The 18,360-nt window shown below is 36.4% G+C and overlaps 1 protein-coding gene across 1 annotated transcript in view; it reads right to left on the bottom strand.

Annotated features, from left to right (window-relative positions):
- Positions 1–4,780: 4,780 nt before the first annotated feature.
- The window catches only part of boi (brother of ihog), a 53,605-nt gene continuing 40,025 nt past the window's right edge, over positions 4,781–18,360 (bottom strand). Inside the window, exons 10-16 of the mRNA XM_089734820.1 lie at positions 17,905–18,017; positions 14,431–14,546; positions 13,148–13,304; positions 11,101–11,301; positions 10,377–10,575; positions 7,411–7,505; positions 4,781–7,250 (exon numbers count right to left, since the gene is read on the bottom strand). Coding sequence (XP_089590946.1) covers positions 7,137–7,250; positions 7,411–7,505; positions 10,377–10,575; positions 11,101–11,301; positions 13,148–13,304; positions 14,431–14,546; positions 17,905–18,017 — 995 coding nt within the window. The 3' untranslated portion in view covers positions 4,781–7,136. The remainder of the gene's footprint in view (positions 7,251–7,410; positions 7,506–10,376; positions 10,576–11,100; positions 11,302–13,147; positions 13,305–14,430; positions 14,547–17,904; positions 18,018–18,360) is intronic.

Genomic DNA, 18,360 nt, shown 5'->3' with positions numbered 1-18,360 from the left:
ATAACCTCTAGAGGCTACTTGAATAGCTAGCGGAAAAAACCGGAGCCAGTTGCCTATCTAGCTGCTCCGCGAATGAATCTACAACCGGATCGGAATCGCGACCCGCTGAGAAAATCCAACGAGAAACTCAGCGAATTGACGCATGGGCTAAGTTACAATCCTCGATATGGGTTCTTTTGTGGTAGAACTCACAGCCAGTGCATCATGTGGTCATATACATATATTCGAATAAATCTTTAAATTTTAAAGTGAAACTTTCATTACATCGTCTCAAACTTTTTCGTCTGTGTGTTGCATGTCGCGTGACGGTCGGCCGCGGAGTAGGGATAAAGTGAAAGGCGCTCATCAGAGCAGCCAAGGCCAATATGGCGGCGCCTATAGTTCGCAGCAGCTGACCGTGTAGTGTATAGACTCATTTGTGCCTGTGCTCCACGTTATTTTGTTTGTTTTTGTCAGTGTTTCATGTAAATGTTGTTTGTCAGAGTTAAATGTCTATAATGTGAAAAAAAGTTTCACTTTTACCGTGGTTTCATAAAACCACACAATATTTTTTTTCATTGCGTTATAAACTAAATGACGTTTAAAATGTCTCCTGTTGAAAACTAAAATAAAATGAACATTAGGGCGCATTTTCATTTTACGATAATTCGATATACGCCATTCCGGTTATTGCCCTTTGCCGAGTCACAATACAATCCACCAGTCAATAACCAGCAACACCTTTCTCCCAAAACGTAACCAGATATTCACGGAACAGCAATACGCACCACAAACTGACACGTTCTTTTCAATTATCATCAGTAAACATGGCTTACATGCCCAATACGAATTCCAATTCTTAAAACTTACTTTACATAATACTTTTAGCAGTGATACATAATAGGTAATATTATTATTCATAGTGCTTTTACTTGCTACTGATTTTATTGGTAAGGATAAGATCGGATTAGAATAGGACAAAAATAGGATCGTTTCCGTTGTCGTCGTTGCTAGGGATTTGTGAATCTCCGGGTCGAAAGAAATGTCATGCGTACTTTAGAGGATCCGTATAGGCGCAGGATACGTCTGGGTACATAATAACAAAATGGTCCAAGTCACGAATTCAATATATTGTTATATACGTATCCCGCAATATCCCACAACACCCATTTGCTATCGATCATCACAACAACGTAATTTAAGTTAATTTATGTACCTACGGGAAAACAGTTTGGATTACCAATTCAAATGCGTTTAGATACATGATCTACAATAATTTTCTCCGAAATGAGTGATGTATACTTTAAATCAAGACAACGAAGGGACACTATCGATCATTCCAGAACATAACGCATGACATTACCGAATGGCCTATGCATTGCTTTACGGATATTACAGCGAAGTTATAAAGAGAGAGACGGAGAGAGAGAGGGAGAGAGAAAGGGAGGGAGAGAGAAAGGGAGGGAGAGAGGGAGAGGAAGGGAGAGAGGGAGAGGGAGAGAGAAAGAAACAGAGAGATTCTTTCTTTTACACAAAAAAAAAATGCGATACATTAAATACAAAAAAGTACAATTGGCGGCCTTACCGCTAAGAGCCATATCTTCCAGACAACCCTCAGGTGGACAAGAATCATTTGGAAACGAATTACGCGCGGTGTACCAATCCAGTGAAATATATACACATATACAGACACAAATACCGTACATATGCATATATTCATACATACATATATCTATAACTATACATACAAATACACAATGTAATATAATAATTATTAATAAAAATTAATGTATTGTCACGATAAAATTATTATTACGTGTGCAAATTTTTAAGTTAATCGAAAGTTTTGAAAATGATGAAGATTACGTTCAAAGATTCCGTTACAAACAAATGTAGATACCAAGCATAATAAAAGCTTTTTCATACAGATAAGAGCTATTTGTATTTTAAGTACAAAAACATACAGAAAACTATGAATTATACTTTTGTTCTTCCTATTCAACAAATACAAAAGTTAAGGAAATAAATAAATAAACTCTGAGCATTCGTTAATTAAAATAAAGCCAACAAGTAACAATGAAATAGGAAATCTTTCGACCGGACACTAACAAAGCAATAATTGTTTATTGTAGCGCTAAATTAATTATTTCCTTGTAGTTATTGGACCGGCGTCTCCCCTCGTTTAATTACAGAAGTGGCCACTACGTGTCGCTACCGACGACTAATTGACCTAAACGCACACTAAGTATACTATTACATCGAACAAATACATAGTTCAAACCGATCTAGAAATTCAACAAACAACAAATCCTTCTTTGCTTTTGTGAGTCGACGAACCGCGTGTAGTTAAATTGTTACGGAAACCCTAAGAGTGGTGGGACAGTTCTTAGACTGTATAATTGAAATTTGGTAAAAATCACGTCATCAAACTGAGTCAAAACTTTGGACGAGGTAGTGAAATATACTTAATGTAAAAATAATATTGAACTAGAGGTCCCGCAGTAGTCGAAATTCGACTATAATTAATTGGAATTGTAAGTTTGTACACTATTGATTGTATTTTATACTTCTTTAATCACAAATTTCACCAAGACTACACTATAAAAAATATTAACAAAGACAAACAATATTTAATCTCAATTTGACAACAGACGTCAAGAACAAAAGTTTGACAATAAAAAGTATGCATGCGTATGTGCGTTAAATACATGGTAGGTATGTAGTGTGTGTAATGTTTTCTTTATTGATTTAATGTATGTTTTATGCATTATTTTAAAAAAATATTAGCATAGTGCACTTCTTCTCTATATTCTCTATAAGTGTGGGAAATTTCATACTCATCCGTCCGCGCAATTTTCGTAAAAAGGGATACAAAGTTTTTGCTTCGCGTATTAATATATAGATTACTAAGTTAAGCTTACTTCATGCTTTCATGTTCTTTGTGAGCCTGTAATGTATGAGAAATATAATTGATTTTCATACTGTATGCTTCATTTCACGCAAAACATTTTTTTTTTTTCTTTACGGCTACAAAGAATTATCGATAAAATTATCCGGTTCCTCTGGCCTCTGGCTTAATGAAATCTAACATACTGCTCACGATGAACTGCAAAAAAACGTTTCCCCTAAAAACAAGAGCTTAGCTAATGGAAATTAGCTTCCTGGACTAATTGCTATGAATACGTTTAGCATAAATCAGGGCTGTTTAAAAAACATGACATGGAGAACAAAGGCTATCGAAATAACGACGTTTTAACGCAGGCGTATTATCACGATTAGAATATGTGTTGAGGGCTCACACAGCGTTTGTTTTATAGGACGACTAAAGTAATTATCATTTAATTTTAAATTATGCAAAATGTAATCCTCGGAATAAGTAGTGTGACTCGGTAAACTATAGAACAAAATCATAAATTCCCAAACACTTAGAAACTAAAACTGTGAAAGAGGAATGCGAGCATGACATCCTTAAAATAGAAAAGTACTGTAAAATATATCCTATAGTTCAACCATCACAGCTCATAGCTCCGAACATAGATAATACACATAAATTAATTATAGATAAGCAACTCAAGCACCCAACTAAAATGTTTACGGGTGCCGGCCACTAGATGGCTACGCTTCGATTAGTTTCTCATTGTTCCTGTTGATGGCAGTAACATATTACCTATCCTCTATTTTATTATTAATGAAGGATTTTGTAAATTTTCAGAAAACACAAATTGATAAAATTTAATCTATCTGTCTATAACAAATAAAGACTTCTATCATTTTGTTAATTTTTTAGTTTTGTGTTTAATTATACAACAATTAAATGCCTTAACTTTAACAACATATAAGCTTAGGGGCATCCGCTACAAGATGTCGCTAATTTCCATACAAACAAAATATTTGTCTTATAGTATCGCAGTTTCAGGGTCTGGCCCCAAAGTTATGTCAAATGCATTTAAAAGTAATCTTGTATAGTAAGAAAAGGAGGTTTTTATTTATTTATTGCTTTAATGGGTGGACGATCTCACAGCCCACCTGGTGTTAAGTGGTTACTGGAGACTATAGACATCTACGACGTAAATGCGCCACCCATCTTGAGATTTAAGTTCTAAGATCTCAAGTATAGTTCCAACGGCTGCCCCACCCTTCAAACCGAAACGCATTACTGCTTCACGGCAGAAATAGGCAGGGTGGTGGTACCTACCCGTGCGGGCTCACAAGAGGTCCTACCACCAGTAAAATGAATTAAACAGATGACTAATCTATAAACTGGCATTAATCTGCATCAAACATCCATGACACTTGTTCATAGCATTGTAATCACTGTACAAATACTAACGTTTTGTTTTGCCTTCCTTACATTTTACTAGTGACTTTAGATGTTGAACTAGATGGGAATATGAGCTCACAGCCAAGCTAGCGTTAAGTAATAAACAAAGCCCCTAAACATGATTACGTACGTGATACCAGCTACCTTGAGACAGGCTAATAGCATTACTATATGATATTTATAGGTCGTGGCGCCCTTTAAATCAATACGCATGACTAGCAAGACGTTAGTACCTACCCGTGTGATCACTTCATATCATCAATAATTACTTTATTTCTCCTTCATGCCCTTATCCCACTATGTTGAGTCGCCATATTTTCTTTTCCATTCAAGTCTACTAGACTTCACCTCTGCACTCATACCATACCGCGTTACCATCTATTATCATTAGTAATTACTCAAATTCATATACTTTGAGAATTCGATTTTAATTACGTGATATTCTGTCTAAATCTTTTCGAGAAAAATAAAACAAGAAAAAACACTATAAACATCATGTTGTTTTATTAATTGTCGATGAATTTCCGCATTACAATTTTCAACAGATCTATATTTATTTTTGTATTTTCAACTACACTCCAAAGATATTAAACAGTGAAGGTAAATAAAACTATAAAACTCATTTCAAATCTGTATAAAAAGATCAAAAAGCATTTCTTGAAAAATTTAGTATCGTCATTCCAAGACATTTTATTTCATCCTAAATTAAGTCTATTAATAAGTGTATAACTCATTAACCATCTTGATATTTTTTTGTTTTGATCGTTAACTTTTCAGTCCGCAATCACAGGCTATAATGATATTAATTCTCTTCTTAATAAATTTTATTTACCTTTAAAAATAAGTATCTTAGTGCCTGTATTTTGGCAACATTAATTTATCATATTAAATAAAGGAAAATCAGTTATAAGATTGATCAGAATTACTTCTGCTGTCAATGTCAGAGATAATAAATAAGAGAAAATTAGCTAATTTCTTTTCTACTCTTAAAACTTGATATTCAGTTGAAAAAATCTAGACTCGAACCAGTATTAATTAACAAATCAGATACAGTTCTAGAGAATGAATAGTTTAAGCAATATGAATCCCTTTTATTGCATATTATTAACAAATAATTCGGAATTCGGTAATCGTAATCGAAAACAGACTGTTCTTGTTTCACAACACAAGAAATATATGATAATTATTTGCAACAGTATTAAACTGTTTATTCGTAGAATTTAGAATTACGCGAACATTAAATAACCCTATGGTTTTACGTTTTCATTTTTGATATTTTAAGTTCTTCATTGTTACGAACAAAGAGGTGATTGATATATTATTTATGTATAATAGGTCACAATTTTATTCAAAATAATAATAATCAAAACTTAATTTTTCTATTCAAATTTTAACCGAAATTATTCTATAAGTGTATTTTAGTGCCTGAGATTCCCGCAGATCCTAAAAACTATACCTAGGAGATAATATCTACATTAATTAAGTATGACGTTATGGTGCCAGTCGCAGGCCATACATATAGTATTAAATACACGTTCATATAGATTTAATAAAACACACAACTGTACTCATACACTCGCACTAATTTATCCAAACTTGCCAATAACTAGAAATAATTTCTACCAAAAGGGTTTAAGCGTTGAAAAAAATCTATACAAAATCTATACAGCTATAAAATGCAATTTAAATCGACTTAAATTGTTTCAGTCTTATAAGCGAATCAAAAATGCATCATATCTAGAAGCTAATAGATATTGGCCAATAAAGCAATATATTAACCGAAATACACACACCAATATTGTTTAGAGGTTTTAAATTATTATTAATTAGGCTATGTATTTTAGTTCGAATATTAACAGTAATTTGTTTATATAATATAATTTATTTTATGTATTGTAATGTATATAATATTTGTATTATAAGTCCATTTCTCACAATGTAATACTCAAATCGGTATTAAGATTAGACATGCAAAAATATAGAATATTAGTTGACGCCGTCAGCACAAAAGTGGCTTAATCCACAATTTTTCATATTCGGGCTTACGTATTACATTATTTAAAACATAATAAATTTTAATGCAAAACTGGACTTTCAACAGATGGCTTTGTAAACATTATTTTTGCGTGTATTGTTTTTGCCTACGAAGCAGTGTAAAAGCAAATTCAAGCCTCGTTATCTCCATACCAACTATGGTAAGCTTAAGCTACTTTTGCGCTGACGACCTCAATTATTGCGTCTATTTCATTACTTGATGAAAACATCAAAGATAAGTACCATGGTACCAATGGGACTAAAATAAAAATTCTGAATTAGTTTCACTGGGTAAATACCTGTTTGAGTCACAACCTTAGAAATACAAAATAATAATCAAAATAACAACAAAAAATGGATAAATTTAGGAAATACTTAGCAGTGTAAATTTCTATTTTCATATTTCTAACAAATTACCTTAAGTACATTGCCCTTTCTTGCGTTTTAATTTTTTCTCCGAACCATGGCAACCCTTAACATACAAAATCAGCTCTGAGCTGGCTACAAATATTAATTCAGATCTATAAAAACATGTTTAACTAGTTCTTTTCTAAATAAATTAAAATCTTAGCGTTAGTACTAAATTTAATAACCAAGTCTTTAAACAGTAATTTTCACAGTTATTTATCCCGTAAAAATGTAACCGAAAATTAAATATAAATATGTATATATTTTTGTACTGTTGCAACCCCGGTACTCCATTTACTAAAACTGCGATTTGTTTCACATTTATCGTCATCACTACTATTATAGTAGATATTCTTATCAATAGCAACACTTATAATAATGTCAATTTTATTGCTCATACGTATTGCCGCGGTGCCGGTCCGTTTTTCCTCGAATGCGGTAGTGTGTCATCATTGTTCCCGGTGTTATTGTTGTGTAGAAATGACATTTCTACTCCAGGGTCTGAACCCTGAAAAGCAAAGGCAATAATAATTTTAAAAGTTTTTAAAATTATTACAAGTACCTATACTTGTTATTTTATTATTAAGTTTTATTCCCAGAAAAAAATCTGACCTATTGTCAATTTTTGGTGAAATCCTGGGCATTTCTTTTTTTAATTTGATACCAACCTCTGAATGCATAGGGTTTGACGTTATAGTAATCGGAACTTTGGCGGGAATGTAAGCATTAGCCCCACCGCCTTCCAATGATGAAGCGTTCTCTTCTGCAAAAAAAGAATTACAACTTTTATACAATACAATATTCACGAATACACTAAAACAAGCTACATAAGATTATTATTTTTCAAACTGGAAGTAGTTAGTGATCGAGAAGAAAGCCCGACTGTAATACGCCCACCCTTTTGGGCCATTTGTTTTTTTTATTTTCTCCCTATTCGTTTATAGCCTATGAATTATTCTAGCTTCTCTCGCTCAGTTAGGTGGGCTCACGGGCTCAACCTGAGAGAATTCGCTGACACTAACCCTAGCAAGAGCAGTGCTTCGCAGAACATACCATAGGGTCGGAATCGCGACCTACTGAGAAGATCCGGCTGAAACGCTTTGCATTACGGGTAAGAAGCGAATGAAAATACTAAAATAAAACTCGCTTTGGTGAATGAATAATGTTTGTATCGGGCTTTTTATTATATACGACTTCAAAACACAAATTATTCTTCTATTTCTATATAGCATGAAACTTTGCGATTTTTTTTTATTGTATTTAAATGCTAACGTAATAAGTCTCTCATTTAATTCGGCACAATAGACAAAGTGTGTATTGGATAACGATCTTGTGACACTAAAAATAGAACTGTCTAAAACGACACTTTTATGCACGACAGGTTCCGTGTTTTTTTTTTCTTCTTTTTTAATTAAAGTCGTCTTTTATACGGTTTTAATTAAAGACGAAACATCCGTGACCCGTAGCTTCACTATCAAACGAAATCGGTAATTTTATTTATAAAATAGGAGAGAATCATAAGAGATTTTCGAAATTATCGGTTTTTGCTTCCCAATAATGGTCAACTTTATTTCTTTATTTAATAAACTGACTAAGAAGAAGTAAATATACTTAAAAACAAAACGAAATATAGAAGAAGTCAATATACTTCTTCTTGCACTAACCAACTGGGCTTAGTCGCCAATTAACAATGTTACAGTTTGATTCAAAACATATTAGGTTCGGCCTCGTGCCTGACCTCAACGCTCTTTGGGAATAAGTGGCCTTTTATTCGCAAACATAAATTATTAGGACGCCTAATTTACTTTAGGATGATGAAGTGAGTAATTGAAGAGTAGATCATATCATCTGAATATTGTACTATCCACATGCCAATATTTTTAAAGCTATTTCTTTTAAAATAACTTTTTTCTTTTTCGACGGCAGTTCTTGATTACACAGTAGATCTTCTTTTGACACCGGCTAGCAAACCTACTAACGCACTAAGGCTTTGACTCCCCGTATGAGTTAAATCTTAATTTGTGTTTCATTGCGTGCAATAAAATAGGCATTGATTGCTATTGCTTGTAAATAATAATTATATGTATTTTTTATATTTAACTAGCAAAACCCCTCTTGTTAACTACTCGCACGCCACTTTTCATATATTGCTGGTATCTTGACAAAGCATATGATTTATATATACGCGGTTCATTTTGAAAGTCGACCCTTACTTCAGTGATTAGTTCTACTCTGAATTCGTGTTCGTGGGCGTAACCATTTTAATTGAACGTAATTGGTATACTATTCCTTTCTAATATAAATAGCTCATTTATCGATTATTTACCGATACAAATCACATCTAACGTTTGTTGTCTGAGCTGGGTTTTAATCAGAAATCGACTTAATGAGTTTTCTTAGAAATTCGTTGCTGCAAGTGTTTTGTGAAAAACGATTCGATTTAATTAGTATTCTTGACAATCGACTGTTAATTGGCGAGTAGTGCAATCTCCAACATGCCGCCTTTCAGTGCGCTGCCTCATATAACCGCCCTTCCTCCCAGATCCAGAGATTTATTGATATCGATACATTTAGATATTTAGATTTTCCTCTGTCTTCGCGCGGAAGGGTAGGTGAGTTCACGGGTTAAACCTGAGAGAATTTACTAATACTAGCCCTAGGAAGAGCAGCGCTTCGAAAATTCTACCATCGGCTCGGAATCGCGACCCACTGAGAAGATCCGGCGAGAAACTCAGTGGGCTGTGTCTGTGGGTCGTCGAAGTCTTCGTCGTAATCGACGAGGACGGTGACTGGTGGTTGAGGATATTTTGATTGACGTCGGAGGAGTACAGTTCTCCTTAAGCCAATTGCTTACCATTGCTGATGACACAGCTGTTTCCAAGTTCCCAGTTTAAACAAGGACATTTTCTTTGGCAATTTTTTTGCAGGTATTGAAAAATTAAGTGCAATGCTCACTGTGTTGGACATTTTCTTCGGTTCTTTTTTGCAGGTGTTGAAAAATTAAGTGCAATGTTCACTGTGTTGGACATTTTCTTTGGCTATTTTTTGCAGGTGTTGAAAAATTAAATGGAATGCTCACTGTGTTGGACATTTTTTAGCAAATTTTTTGCAGGTGTTGATAAATTAAGTGGAATGCTCACTGTGTTGGACATTTCCTTCGGTTATTTTTGCAGGTGTTGAAAACTTTAGTGGAATGCTCACTGTGTTGGACATTTTCTTCGGTTATTTTTTGCAGGTGTTGAAAACTTAAGTGGAATGCTCACTGTGTTCGACATTTTCTTCCGTTATTTTTATGCAGGTGTTGAAAAATTAAGTGGAATGCTCACTGTTCTGGACATTTTCTTCGGTTATTCTTTGCAGGTGTTGAAAAATTAAGTGGAATGCTCACTGCGTTGGACATTTTCTTCAGTAATTTTTTGCAGGTGTTGAAAAATTAAATGGAATGCTCACTGTGTTGGACATTTTTTAGCAAATTTTTTGCAGGTGTTGATAAATTAAGTGGAATGCTCACTGTGTTGGACATTTCCTTCGGTTATTTTTGCAGGTGTTGAAAACTTTAGTGGAATGCTCACTGTGTTGGACATTTTCTTCGGTTATTTTTTGCAGGTGTTGAAAAATTAAGTGGAATGCTCACTGTGTTTAGGCAGTCTCCTGGCTCGCCGACACATGAGCGCGGCGAACAGCGCGGCGACCAGCACGCCGCCCGCGCCCAGCGCCGCGCCCAGAGCCACGCCCGCGCCCCCCGCGCCCCCCGCACCCGTCGCGCCCGCCTCCGACACCGGCGCTGGACTCGTCGATGTCGGCGCGTTGGATAGCTTCTGGGTCTTTGCCACCTGTATTATTTCATTTTTATAAACCACTTCCATTAATTCATTCGATTCATAGTACTGTCTACACCAGGGGTTTTTGTAGCGCGAAATGTCTTATTAATTTAAGCCAGTAAAAAATCTGTAAATTAAAATTTCGTCATAACTAAGAGCAATCTGCCGCTCACTTAAATTCAGATAGCAGTCGATTGGTGCTTGATTGATGATGCTGTTACAGATGGCACATCCATCACATACGTGAACAATCTAACGTTGATGACTTTCAAACTGGTGGTAGGACCTCTTGTGAGTCCGCGCGGGTAAGTACCACCGCCCTGCCTATTTCTGCCGTGAAGCCGTAATGCGTTTCGGTCTGAAGGGCGGGGCAGCCGTTGTAACTATACTGAGATCTTAGAACTTATATCTCAAGGTGTGTGGCGCATTTACGTTGTAGATGTCCATGGGCTCTAGTAACCACTTAACACTAGGTGGGCTGTGAACTCGTCCAACAATATAAGCAATAAAAAAAACTGAGTTGATTTTCAAACTGACCTTAATAGCGCTGAATTCAGAAGGGGCCTGTAATGTGTACGCCCTGAGCTTCAACTCATATTGAGTATCGGGTGAGAAGTGGTGCAGCTCTAACGAACGAGCTGATGCAGGAGCTCTCACGCACTCGTAAGCTCCCGCAGAGGACACCGCACGCACACAGAGATAGAACCCTTCTGTCTCGGCACCATCACCACGAGACCACTACAACAAGGTAAGCCCAAGGTGGAGGTTACTGATGTTAGGACCTCTTGTGACTTACTGGTGGTAGGACCTCTTGTGAGTCCGCACGGGTAGGTACCACCACCCCACCTGTTTCTGCCGTGAAGCAGTAATGCGTTTCGGTTTGAAGGGTGGGACAGCCGTAGTGACTATACTGAGACCTTAGAACTTATATCTCAAGTTGGGTGGCGCATTTACTTTGTAGATATCTATGGGCTCCAGTAACCACTTAACACCAGGTGGGATGTGAGCTCGTCCACGCAAAAAAAAGCCCACTAAGCATCTGGTGGAAGAATTCTCGTTTTGACGTCCGTAAGCTCTATTAACCATTAAACACGGAGCCATTCGTGAATTCCTTTAGAGCAATCAAAAAATAACATAACAGTCCAACTGATTCCATGATAAACTAATCCATGGCAATCGTATTTCTCGAGGAGAGTTGACGTCAAGCAACCGTAGGTGAAGACGATATAATCTGTGGTATTTAGTTGAAGAAGTAGTTGTGATAAAACTCATGTCCAATCAAAGCTTATGATTTAATCACGTAATACACTGTTCAAATAAAATATTATATGTGTACGTGTATTTACGTCTGTATTAAAATATTTCGAAACATTAAAGTAGTCAGAATTATACAAATATAATGAGAATATATTGTATACTATTATAATAAAACGCATATCACCGTAAAATCAATTACATTTATGAAAAAAATATAAATATGTATTTTTAGTTTCCTTTTTGGATTTTTTTTTTTATTTGTTTGTAATTCAGCATGAAGTCTTGTGATCTTTTTAACCACACTCGCTTAGAGTCCTTTGCCTTTCCATATCGCGGGTACACGTAGAGCTATTGAAGTTTAGAGAAGGCACTATATGATTGCTACTGGAGTTTGGAGAAGGAAGCATAAGAGCTATTAAGATTAAGAGTATTAAGGATTATGTAAGACTAGTGGTCCCACAGTAGTCGAAATTCGACTATAATTACCAAATTGAAATTATAAGTTTGTACATTATTATGGCTCTATTGCTGTCAGACTTTTAAACTTCTATAATCACATATTTCGCAAAGACTACACTATAAACAAATAATATTAAAGACAAACTATATTAATCTATTCTCAATTTGACCACAGACTATAAACAATAAGAAAACATTGACAATAAACAAAGAGTATAAGCGTGTGTGTGTCAAATACATGGTAGTGTGCGTAATGTTTTTTTTAATTAATTTAATGTATTATTAATGCATAATTAAAAACAATTTTAACATTCTGCACTCCTTCTCTATATTCTCTATAAGTGTGGGAAGTTTCATACTCCTCCGTCCGCGCAATTTTCGTAAAAAGTGGTACAAAGGTTTTGCTTTTTTTTAAGAGATTTTATGACCTGGTAACTAAGACCTTTAAGTCATGTCTTATTTTACTTTATTTTCTTAATTTTATGAAAAATGATAATATGGAGTGAAATGAAATGAAGATGATTAATTTGAGACATTAATCAACTGGGATGAAATTTAATGAAATGAGATGATATGGGATGAAATATAATCGCTGTAAAACGGTGGTCATTTACTGAGATTTTTTCAGTGGACTTTTTGGAGGAACCCGAGAAGTTACGTCCAGCAGCTTTGTTTCATTTTCCCACATTTGTGTACTTTCACAGATATTAAACAGTTAATAAACCACCATTATTACACATTTAAACCTGAAGAAACACTAAATAGACAAAATAAAACAAATTACACAACTTCACTCCTCGCGTTCCCGCCAAAAAGTCCCAAAGGTTTTGCTTCACGTATTAATATATAGATTAAGGTGTATTCGTACCGTCCAATCTGACTGTAGGCTGTGAGGCGAAGTGGCTTCAACTTTGGTGAGTACAGGTGCACTGGGCCCTTTGTACTCGCCGCTCTGCAGGAAGAAACGTGTACTGCTCCGACCCTGATTGTTGTCTTGGTTCGAGTACACCGCTGCTATTCGAAATCTGGTCAAGAATTTTCAGTAGTGTAAATAAGTAAGTACTTAAAGTTAATCTATACATATAAATAAAATTAGAGTGTCTGTTTGTAATATTCAAATAACTTTACTACATTTATATTATTATGAATATATATACGGTACATACACCAAAATATCATTTTTTACAATTTATGTCTGTCTGTCTGTCTGTTTGATTGTTCCGGCTAATCTCTGGAACGGCTGGACTAATTTTGATGAGACTTTCACTAATAGGTAGCTGATGATATAAGGAGTAACTTAGGCTACTTTTTTTTGACTAGCTTCGCCCAGCGGCGTCACCCGCAGTTATTGTCGTACCGCGCGCAACATGGCGGGACTCGCCTATCAATAATAAAATTTAATGTTTCCGAAGCGAAGCGAGGGCGGGTCGCTATGTAATTTAAAAATGTGTAAAACTAGAAAGTATAAAAATTTCGTGCAAAAATTAACATACATTTAACGCTATGACTTGTTTTGAAAACTGTTTTATTATAATAACTTCGTATATAATTTAACTGGTTACCTTGAAAATTTGCACACGTATCAAGGACAAATGACAATATATTTTTTTATTTTGACTAACATCCTTAATCAGGGTAAACACTTTCATTTAAATAGAAAGGCTCGGCTTTCTACATAAGCTTGTTTTTTTTAAAGCCGATACATATTTTCTTATTTAACATCAAATTAATCATTTGAACTTTAATGCGACTTAACTAATTATGTAACTCAGTTATTTTCTTACGTACCCTTTGCTCAATGCTACTGAGTCATGTATGAAATTTTCGGAAAATTACTTTTTACTCTATTACTTACTTTTTTTTCCTACCTATGCTGATAGCCTTGAGAGGCTATTTCAGCTTAACCCTAACGTTTGTAGGTGAGCTCACGGGGCTCAAGCCGGAGAATTGCTAACACTGACCCTAGCAAGAGTAGTGCTTCGTAGAATCTACCACCGGATCGGAAACGCGACCCACTGAGAAGATCCGGCGAGAAACTCAGTGGGCTGTGTCTGTGGGTTATTACTTACAATTATGTAGTTAAACATGTGTTTACTAAGCAGATATAGTGTAGTGTGTATCTTACCGAATACCTGTAATGGTTAAACTTACCTATAGTACTTGTCCGGTGTGAGACCGTCGACTTCATAAGAATGTATGTGTGGAGGGATTTCTTGCGTCAATGTATTCCACTCTTTGCTCGTATTCGTCGCTTCTTTGTACTGCACCTGAACAGACAATAAAGTCTTGTCTGTTTTTTTCAATATTCACTTCAATTAAAAAAATCCTAAATGAGGCAATTCCGTGACCAAACCTCCAGACCAGACCTTTGAGACCAAAACTCCAGAATTTGGCAGTTGTATAAGGCATGTGTAATTCGCCATTCGTGCCATTGATTCCGTTACTTCAGCTCGGTTACTTCTTGACCCATACACAGAGAAACTCATCGACAGAGGCACGAAGTGAGTAGCACGTGAGATCGTTTACCAATCTGCTCTAAGTGCAATGAGCTTCCGGTAACGGATGAGTTCTTTGCATGGTGAATATATCAATGACACTACAAAACAGATGGATGCGATCGGTGGACTGTAATTTCCAGAAACTAGTCTGGTCCAATGTCAACGGGGGGATAACCTTTGTCCGGGGTTGGTGGGTTTTGCAAGTTACAGCATAAATAAGTTTAAGGAGATTATCTGAAATTTAAGCACTACGTACGTACAGTACCAGGCAATAAATATTGCACATCTATATTTAGAAATAGACAGCCGTCTAATTTTGTTTTCGTTGTAGAGCGTTACCTGTGTGCGACGAAACACTAACGATTCGGTATCTATGGAGACTAAATGAGTCGTCTATTATCAAAGGTGGCAATCTGTGCATTTGGACAAAAAATTTTTATTGATATGTCAATACAGATTTATTTGAATATAATCGTCTCCTTCAAAGAATACGGTTCAAAACCTGCATTAAATAAAGGTTAATAGTTAACCTGTTATTTATCTAAGATGTCGTTCCGAAGAGTTTTGTGACTGCCAATGGAATACAAAGTCAATAATTCGTTTTTCTGATTTACCAATCATTGTCCAAAAGTCAGATTGCCGCCTTTGATAATAGTCGACTCAAATGTCAATTAGGTAATGTGCAACAGATATAACGCTCTACGAAGCAAAAATTAACCGTCTCTTTCCCACGGTCGATGTCCAATATTTATCGCCGGGTACTGTATTACGTGTTTGATTACTGTCGGTAAATTGGTTCGCAATTTCATCTTGGTGAACCATATGCTCAAAATATTATGTCCTGCTGATGGTAGGGCGACTTGTGAGCCCGGGTATGTTCCACTGTCTTTTTTTATCGGGCGAGGTATGTGGGTCTTGACAGTCTGATGTTAGCGACAGACCGCGGGCCCAAAGATGCTTTTAGAGTTCTACCGACCAAACGACTCCAGCTACCACCGCCATGCCTATAACCACACAACCGAACATCGTGGAATTTACAGAAAGGACAGGGAAATTTTATCCAGAAAAAAAACTTCATCATGATTGGTTTTCTTTCTTCCTTAACGCGAGGGACACATTGGTTAAACACTAGTATAAGACAATTTTGAGATCCTTTGTCGATATTGAATACATCGTTTTCAATTATTTCACCGAACAATACGAATATAGAAGTTTCTATATTTGTATATTTACGTTGAAGTATCATATTGTCATTTATTTCTTTGATGTTCTTTGATGTTTGAGGAACACTTTTTTTGCTGACATTAAAACGTTGTCTTCTTTACAAAGGGCAACTTTATAAAACAAAAAATAAATACACGAAAGTTATATTTCTTACGCTTTGTTTACGACTCGAGTTTTATTACTTTCGAGTTTTGCGAATGTAAATTATTATTTCGCGGTACCGTGTGGACGGGGGCTTTGAAAAGTAAAAAAATTTATTCGTAATCATTTACTGACGACAAGGGCGGCTACTTGCACTTAAATATAGTCCAGAAAATTGGTGAAAAATCTAAAATTTTACATAAAACTTACATTTAACTTTAATTTTTCTTAAACCAAAAATTTGGATTTTTTTATCCCACCTATGCTGATAGCCTTGAGGGCTATTTCAGCTTCGCCTTGACGTGTAGGTTAGCTCACGGGGCTCAAACCGGGAGTGTTGATAAGACTGGCCCTAGCTAGAGCAGTGCTTCGCAGAATCTACCACCGGATCGGAAACGCGAATCACTGAGAAGATCCGGCGAGAAACTCAGTAAGCTGTGTCTATGGGTTAATTTACTCGTCGAGCCCTTCGCGGCAAGCGATAGGTTCGACGAAAACGATGACCGGTATCTAGGAGGTACCTAGAAGCACCAAAATTTGATAAAAGCATTAGTAGTAGTAGTTTTGAAGTCGTCGTGGCCTAAAGGATAAGACGTCCGGTGCATTCGTTGTTGCGATGCACCGGTGTTCGAATCTCGCAGGCGGGTACCAATTTTTCGAATGAAATACGTACTTAACAAATGTTCACGATTGACTTCCACGGTGAAGGAATAACGTCGTGTAATAAAAATCAAACCCGCAAAACTATAATTTGCGTAATCACTGGTGGTAGGACCTATTGTGAGTCCGCACGGGTAGGTACCACCGCCCTGCCTATTTCTGCCGTGAAGCAGTAATGCGTTTCGGTTTGAAGGGTGGGGTAGCCGTTGTAACTATACTGAGACCTTAGAACTTATATCTCAAGGTGGGTGGCGCATTTACGTTGTAGATGTCTATGGGCTCCAGTAACCACTTAACACCAGGTGGGCTGTGAGCTCGTCCACCCATCTAAGCAATAAAAAAAAAAAAAAAAAAAAAAAATAGTAGGAAAGGAGAGAAGAGTATATGATGTGTGAGTGCAAGGTAATAGTGATTTATACAATGTTTTATTTTATTACTTCAATCTATGCATTGACGACATACATATGATACGTATTACAAATATTTACGGCATTTACGTTGTTGATGTCCATGGGCTCCGGTTACCGTCCAATCTAACTGTAGGTTGTATAATTATTTGTACAACTGCCAAATTTTGGAGTTTGGTCACTGCATTTCACGACGAGCAAATCGAATTGCCTCATTTTTTATATTATTTTTTATTGCTTGGATGGGTGGACGAGCTCACAGCCCAACTGGTGTTAAGTGGTTACTGGAGCCCATAGACATCCACAGCGTAAATGCGCCACCCACCTTGAGATATAAGTTCTAAGGTCTCAAGTATAGTTACAACGGCTGCTCCGCCCTTCAAACCGAAACGCATTACTGCTTCACGGCAGAAATAGGCAGATAAGCGGTGGTACGCTTACCCGTGAGAGCTCACAAGAAGTCCTACCACCAGTAATTACGCAAATTATAATTTTGCGGGTTTGTTTTTTAATTACACGATTCACCGTGGAAGTCAATCGTGAACATTTGTTGAGTACGTATTTCATTAGAAAAATTGTTACCCGCCTGCGGGATTCGAACACCGGTGCATCGCTACATACGAATGCACCGGACGTCTTATCATTTAGGCTACGACGACTTCATAATAATATAGATATAGGCTTTAACACCTTACCTTAAAAAACAGTATGGGAAGTCCTTCTCGTGGCTGTGTCCAGGACAGCATCACACTCTGATCAGACAGGCGGGTCACGTTGGGACGCGATGGTGGTACCATCACTGGTACAACTAAATCAAATAGGTATTTAAAAACATAAAATACCTTAAAATGTAAAGCTCCAAGTTTTTGTTTTTTTCAGACAACAGACTTTCTCGTCCTGTCGGGTAGTCTTGTATGAGCGAGATAATTAAACGGAGGACTTTTTCCCTCCTTAATTGTTAGTAGCCTAAGAGGGCGAACTGAAAGATGAGCTTACGGGCTCAATCTGAAAGAATTACTAACACGAACCCTAGCAAGAGCAGTGTTACGCAGAATCTACCACCGGATCGGGAACTCGACCCACTGAGAAGATCCGGCGAGAAACTCAGTGGATACTCTTAGCGTTTAACCCTTCGTTTTCTTATAGTTAAC

This window comes from Bombyx mandarina, chromosome 18, assembly GCF_030267445.1.
Source record: "Bombyx mandarina strain Sakado chromosome 18, ASM3026744v2".
NCBI lineage: Eukaryota > Metazoa > Arthropoda > Insecta > Lepidoptera > Bombycidae > Bombyx > Bombyx mandarina.
Note: the sequence above shows the minus strand (reverse complement) of the source record. Positions and strands in the feature narration are given on the sequence as shown.